The sequence below is a fragment of the Triticum dicoccoides genome, chromosome 5A (assembly GCF_002162155.2).
Source record: "Triticum dicoccoides isolate Atlit2015 ecotype Zavitan chromosome 5A, WEW_v2.0, whole genome shotgun sequence".
NCBI classification, from domain to species: Eukaryota; Viridiplantae; Streptophyta; class Magnoliopsida; order Poales; family Poaceae; genus Triticum; species Triticum dicoccoides.
In genome coordinates, this window is record NC_041388.1 from 375,023,154 (window position 1) to 375,030,516 (window position 7,363).

The 7,363-nt window shown below is 40.3% G+C and overlaps 1 protein-coding gene across 2 annotated transcripts in view; it reads right to left on the reverse strand.

The window, feature by feature from the left end:
* The window catches only part of LOC119301611, a 15,433-nt gene that overhangs the window by 6,106 nt on the left and 1,964 nt on the right, over nt 1-7,363 (reverse strand). For both annotated transcript variants that reach the window (XM_037578607.1, XM_037578608.1), the window contains exons 2-8: nt 6,997-7,273; nt 6,641-6,826; nt 6,296-6,448; nt 5,325-5,873; nt 2,978-5,098; nt 2,521-2,684; nt 2,275-2,430 (exon numbers count right to left, since the gene is read on the reverse strand). In XM_037578607.1, the coding sequence (XP_037434504.1) occupies nt 2,275-2,430; nt 2,521-2,684; nt 2,978-5,098; nt 5,325-5,873; nt 6,296-6,448; nt 6,641-6,826; nt 6,997-7,273 (3,606 nt within the window). The remainder of the gene's footprint in view (nt 1-2,274; nt 2,431-2,520; nt 2,685-2,977; nt 5,099-5,324; nt 5,874-6,295; nt 6,449-6,640; nt 6,827-6,996; nt 7,274-7,363) is intronic.

The window sequence follows — 7,363 nt, forward strand, 5'->3', positions numbered from 1 at the left end:
CTGATCCAGGCGTGGGATCCTCTGTGCCGGGGCTCTCTGTAGCGGCTCCTGCTACTGCTCCACGTCGCACACGACTACAGCAAGGCAAAATTAAACCTATTGATTATAAACATATTACAAAACATGGAATGATTTGTTCAATAGGTGAACCAGGAGAACCCAACACTCTTGAAGAAGCACTTGGAGATGCTAATTGGAGAAAGGCAATGCATGATGAAATTGTGGCACTAAGGAAAAATAAAACATGGCACTTGGTCCCTTCAAGAAAAGGTAAAAATCTTATTGACTGTAAGTGGGTCTTTAGGATAAAAAGAAAAGCTGATGGAACCATTGATCATTACAAAGCTAGACTCGTTGCAAAGGGGTTCAAACAAAGGTATGGTATTGACTATGAGGACACATTTAGTCCGGTTGTTAAAGCTGCTACCATACGCCTTGTCTTGTCCATTGTTGTGTCTAGGGGATGGAGTCTACGACAGCTAGATGTTCAGAACGCGTTCCTCCATGGTGTTCTGGAAGAAGAGGTTTACATGAAACAACCTCCTGGGTTTGTAAATGCACAGGCACCACTTCATGTGTGCAAACTTGACAAGGCCTTGTATGGGTTGAAACAGGCTCCAAGAGCATGGTATTCTCGCCTCAGTAAAAAGATGCAAACACTTGGTTTTGTTCCTTCAAAGTCTGACACTTCGTTATTTATCTATAACAAGTCAAGAATATCCATATTTGTTCTCATTTATGTTGATGATATAATTGTAACAAGTTCATCTGATGAAGCAATAACAGCATTGTTGAAGGATTTAAGTGCAGAGTTTGCTCTAAAGGATCTAGGAGATCTACACTACTTTCTTGGTATTGAGGTCAAACAACACAAGAATGGTCTTCACCTCTCTCAAGAAAAGTATGCAACAGACTTGGTAAAAATTGCAAAGTTGTAAGTCTGCACCTACTCCTTTGTCTAGCACAGAAAAATTGTCTCTTGTTGAAGGAGAGCATCTGAATTCAGAAAATAGTACAAAATACAGGAGCCTGGTAGGTGCACTTCAATACTTAACATTGACTAGACCAGATATTTCTTTTGCTGTCAATAAAGTATGTCAGTTTCTTCATGCACCTACCACTGTTCACATGACTGCTGCAAAACGTATAGTAAGATATGTGAAAAACACATTGAACATTGGCCTAAACTTCAGCAAGTCATCCTCTGCACTTGTCAGTGCCTTTTCTGACTCAGACTGGGCTGGGTGTTTAGATGATAGACGCTCAACTGGTGGTTTTGCGGTATTCCTCGGATCAAATTTGATATCTTGGAGTGCAAGAAAGCAAGCCACAGTTTCAAGGTCCAGTACAGAGGCAGAATACAAAGCATTGGCTAATGCAACAGCAGAGATCATATGGGTGCAATCAATTTTAAAGGAACTAGGTATAAAAAGCACTAGAGCTCCATGTCTGTGGTGTGATAATTTAGGTGCCACCTATTTGTCAGCAAATCCAGTCTTTCATGCTAGGACCAAGCACATTGAAATAGATTTTCACTTTGTTCGAGAAAGAGTTGCAAATAAGCTTTTGGATATTCGGTTTATTCATTCTCAAGACCAAGTTGCTGATGGCTTTACCAAAGCTTTGCCTACAAGAAGTTTTGAAGACTTCAAGCATAATCTCAACCTAATGAAGTTGTGATTAAGGGAGGGTGTCAAACATGATGATAATATTGCACATGCCTTGCGTGTACAAGGAGAAGTTCACCAGGAGTAGTTAGTTAGATAAGTATCTTGTAATCTTTATCTTCTTTATCTCTAGCTTTTCTTCCTTTCCAAGATGTAATCTCCTAACCAACTTGTACGCGTATTTGGGCTCGCAACCCCGCTATATAACACGCAACACGTCTGCCAGGAAAGGCAAGACGTTTACCGCAAGTCGCACACAAACCATTGTTCATCTAACCGCTACAGTACAGAACGAGCCATTCATTGATAACACTCGTGATGCTTACAAAATAAGGCTATGCTGATATATGAAACTTATGGTGTTATCATGTCGCAAACTTGCAACTAGTTCTACAAGGTGATTGATGTAGTGTAGGAAACTAAAAAATGATCGGAACTTATGGTTTGCTGATTCAAAATTCAATGCGACCCAGGGGCATCCTGCCAGCCATTTTAAAACTTCCATATCCTGCTAACATAATCTATTGATGAAGAAATGACATTTGAATTATGTTTCTTCTCTATCTGCATATATTTCTGGAGAAAATTATAAGTTGGAAGAACTAACCTCTGAAATAAGTTACGTTCGCTGATACGTAAGAACAAGATGAGCCTGTCAGTCAAGCTCAAAGCACCACGAATACCTCCCCAGAGCAGAGCAAGTTTCCCCACAAATTTCAAAATTCCACCTCTTTGCCCTAGTTCAGCTAGAACAGCAACGAGCCTGTTGCCAAAAGACAGACATGGTAAGGGTATTCACAAGACAACAAAGAGAGAATAAAGATGATAAATGCAATGGCAACATTAAACAGACCTATCGTGATCAAGTTCACCACCACCCTTCTTGGGTACCACCGGAGCTGCAACAGACATGGCTTTCTCAGCAAAGCTTCTCACTAAGTTGTTCTGGCTCTTTTCCAGTTCAGTGTCGTCAAGATTATGCTGTGTGCTGCTATCATGCTCTTCAGCATTCTTTTGCTGAGATATAAAAAAATCTGTATTGTTAGAATGAATAATTAACAGAATATTTCAACAATAATAATTAGGAATCAAGAATAACTCAAATATGCAACATGGAACGCACTATAAGGAACAACCTTTGTGCACTCTTGAACTTGTGACAACTGATCAATGAGAACTAGTACCTAATACTACAGATATTTGGACTATGTTCAAACAAAAGGCTGAGCCGGACTCCAGTATTCATGTGTTTTATTTCCATCCAGCTTAATTATGAACAAAAATGAAACAACATGGCATTATTTGCTTACTTGATGATGTGCTACGAATGCAGAAGCACCTAGGGCAGCCGTTACAGCCCCAACCATCATGCCTTTACCATCTGACTTTGTTATCTCCTGTTGCTTGTGCTCACCGGGTTTTTCGATATAATAATCTGTATTTGCTTCTTTTTTTGTGCAAAGATCAGCATTTGCCTCTTTCTGTGTGGAAAGATTATCCATATTTCCTTCGTCAGCATCCTGAACAATAAGATCCTCATCCAAAATTCCTGACTTGACCGCAGCTTTTGTAAGGTTGTCATGCTTAGAGACACCAACATGGAAGTAGTTTCTCAAGGACGCTAAAGTTACGCCAACTATCACACCCACTGGAAGAACCTTCCTCAGATCATGAGATTGCAGAACTGCAGTTGATACAGCTTCAACAACATTTTCGCCATGGACCACACCAAATTTCACAGTCGTTGGATTCCTCTGCACAGATGTTGCTCTGTATAACTCAGAGTCATGGACAATAGTTCTAGAAACTTGAGTAGCGAGTCGTTCTACATCATGTGCAAGACTTCTTTGAAGTTTCTCAGCTTTTGTTATCCCCAGTCTGCGACCAACTTCAGTTTTGAGAGTATTTGTTAACTCATCACTAATAAAGTATGTGAGTGTCTGTCTCAAAGCATTACCAGGCAACTTCTCAATTACCTTCCTTTTGGTTTCAGAGTCTGCAAAATTTCGCAGAGCTGAGTATGGTGGCAAAATAACATTGCCTGTCCTAGGTGGAGCTTGGGAGGAATCTGCATGCTTGATCCCTTCATTAACGAAGCTATATTTTCCAGATATAGAAATGTCACCTTGCACATTGTCCATTTGATCTGCTAGTTTCCATTTACCCTCTTGCGGATCAAGGAAAAGATCAGTTGCCGAGTTCAAATCTGGTGACTCAAGTTGCAGTTGCCTTGTAAGATATTCATGAAGGTACAAAGCATACTGCACCTTCAAATAAGAACTGGCAGCTACGTCCAACAAGTAATCAGGTGAGCCACTCACTATCTTTGCAACATCACCATCAACATCATTTCCAGGTATATTTCTTTGAGAATTTCTGATTTTTCCTTTCGAAGGTGGGACAGTGTTCAAATCAGATTTTTTCTCACTAAAATTATGATCTTCAGACATGATTGAACGAGCTTTAACAGAAGTATTATGTTGTGATTCACCAGATGATGATGGATTTTTGTCCTTTCCACTTAACTCATTGTCCACATCCACCATCACATCAGACTTTGTCTCATCAACAGGAGGTTTATCGGTGGCTCCAGCAGAATTCTCCCTGTCCTCAGAGTCCTTGTGCTTTTGAAACTGGTCAATCATATTTTCAATAACTCCGAACACACTATTGACAGCCATTTGAGTCGAGTCATCAAAATCAGTTAAGGCATCCAATGCCTGTCTCACATTATTAACTGACGGATGTTTAGATTCTTCTGTTTTAGAGATTTGTGTGCTCTGATCAACAACATTAAGTGCAACCGGATCTTCATTGGCATGAACTACATCAACTTCCTTGTCTACCATATTGGACTGTGGATTCTGCTCTGCTGTAGCATCTGCCGACTGCACTTGCTCCCTGGGAGTTCCTTTTGAGTTGGCTGTTGATGGATCATTGGAAAGATGCTTTGGTTCTGTTACACTGCCCTGATCGGCCTCTTGCTTCTCTTCACTGCTTTCATTCACTCCAGAGTTATCTTTCTCAGATTTATCGAGTTGAGTCTGTTCACTTCCCATTTCGATTCCAGTTCCTACAGGCTTTGCTTGTGATAAATCGATACCATCAGCAGAATTGTTGTCGTTTGAGGTCAGATTAGTCTCTTTTTGGTCTCCCTCACCAATGGATGTAACACTCCTGTTCTGGTCAAGAATTTTGGCATCCTTAGCTCCACTCTCATGGTCTGACTCTTTGACCTTTTCTTGGACAACAGTCTTGGTGGTTGATCTTGCATTGGTCCAGCCGCGCTTCAATGCATCCAAATTGAAATTGTGTCGTTTAGATTGTAAAATTTCAGTCACAGACGACGTAAGCTTTTCACGCACATCTTCAGGTACAGCTTCTTCTAGAGCTTTTACAAGAGATTCACCTTGTTCTACTGCCACCAGAACCTTATGGCAAGAAAGAAACATGTAAGCAGCTTGACGCATTTCTCACAAGACTACAGCAAGAAAATTTGAGTTTTCCTATTTAAAACTCAGTGCTTCCATAAGCATCATAAATTACACGATGAACAGAAAATAACCTCCCATGATTGGCCTATGACCTTGGAAATGGAATACTATAAGGCATAGAGAAATTTGACTCAACAGAGAATATTATCTAGATCTACTATACCTTGTTCTTTTGATCATCATCCAGAGTGCCAGGCATTGTAGCATCCAGCATATTCATCACAAGACCTGCTGATTGTAGTACATGACCTTTTTCAACATCTTCAGGAATCTCTTCTGGCTCCTCTTCATCAGCCTCTTTGATTATCCTGCCTACATCACCATTATCTTTTAACAGCCCATTTTTGCTATTTTGAGCACCAGATACATGACCTTTTTCAATATCTTCAGGAATCTCTTCTGGCTCCTGTTCATCAGCCTCTTTGATTATTCTGCCTATATCACCATTATCTTTTAACAGGCCATTTTTGCTATTTTGAGCACCAGAATATCCATTTGCAGAATCATTGAGCAGCCCATTTATTCCATGGGGAAAATTATTAGAGAGAAAAAACTGAGCTTGCTCATGAAAATTGTCCTCTTTGGGGACCTTATTATCATTCGGTTGAGGTACGGTGAATGCTAGACCTTTGGATGGGTTAACGGTGATATCCACATCTTTGATAAGCGGATGACGACCCTTAAGAAGAGCAAACTCCACTGCTGACAACCACTGCATAAACCCAAAGACCAATTTAACGTGACAGCTGAAATGAGCAACATGACAACATGAAGTAAGTAATTGCAGAAGCGATCCATAAGAATGCTAAATACCATGGGGACTGCAAGCAAAAGAGTTTGGTGCCATCACTTAAAATGGATCAACTCATGCATCTAAATAAGAAGTTAAATAAACACTAGTAGACCAAAGAAAAGGGATAAAGCAGTCTCAAGAGAGTCAGCTAACACATTATGAGTAAGCATGCACGTGTGCGTGCCCACACACAAAGCACACACGTTTTGTTGTTTTTTATGTGGAAACCTTCAACAGCAGGGAGCTGGATTAGAGATCACGTTGAAGATAAAATATACTCTTCTTTGAGGTGGTACAAAAATGTCTCTATTGGAGTCAAAATAAAAAATGGCAATGTTTACCTCTAGGGTAAGATTCTGGCACCATAATTCAGTGTATCTCTCAAAGGTGAATCCAGTTGAGTGTACACAAGAACAAAGGAGAAGGCTGGTAAAAGGATTTTCTGATATTGAACTACGCGGTACTGACATAAGTGGCACAGTCCCATCATCACTCTGCAAGATATGGCTTCGAAGTTAGATAACCAGAAAGGCAGTATTGACAGAGCATGTAGCTGGATTTTAGCATAATCTGGGAGTTAATACATTCACATATCCTAACATTGGATTGATATAAAAATTTCAAAAAGAACATTAGACTGATTCGAAAGAACATTAGACTGATTAAAAAGAACATTAGGCTTATACCTGTATAAAGAGAACAGGTATTTTCAAACTGGCAACTGAAGGCCTCACGCTATTTTCCGAATAGAAGTCATCAACATTAGCAAACCCATGTGAAACCATGGATATTGCTCCATCAAAGTCACGCAAACAGTTCGCCGATAAAGCCTTTTGGACATCAAAGTCTTTATCCTTTCCTTGAAAGAGTTCCTGAAACAATAAAACAGACTAAATGTCCTACTCTGGAGAAGAAAGACTGCTTGCAAATGCAGGCCATCTCAGGGGCAGCTGGTTGGTCAAGTTATTTAACATGCACAGCTTACGCTATTGCTCTGTTTACAAGATGTGGAAAGGAGACACTACTAGTGTGGGGTCACAACCTTATTCGCACGCAGAATATCAACCAAGCCAGCTGTGAGCTTTTGATCAAGAGCGATATTATGAGGAAATGTTCTTGTTGCTTCCTGTAGGTCAAAAGGATTGTCAATACAAACAGCAGCCGTAAGAGGAGTAGACTCTCCAGCTTCCACAAGGTACTTTGTCAGCATATTGGCACCATAACCCCACCCAACACCCATTATTGTCGTCCATGGCCTTTTGCTGTTTATAAAGCGGATCGTTGTGCAGATGTCATCACTGTCAGCTGCTGTAAATAACCTACAGAAGAAGTTTGTTTAGAAGAGCTACAATTTTGGGCAAGATATATGTCATTGCAACCAGTGGCGGAGCTAGCCGAAAATCAATGGG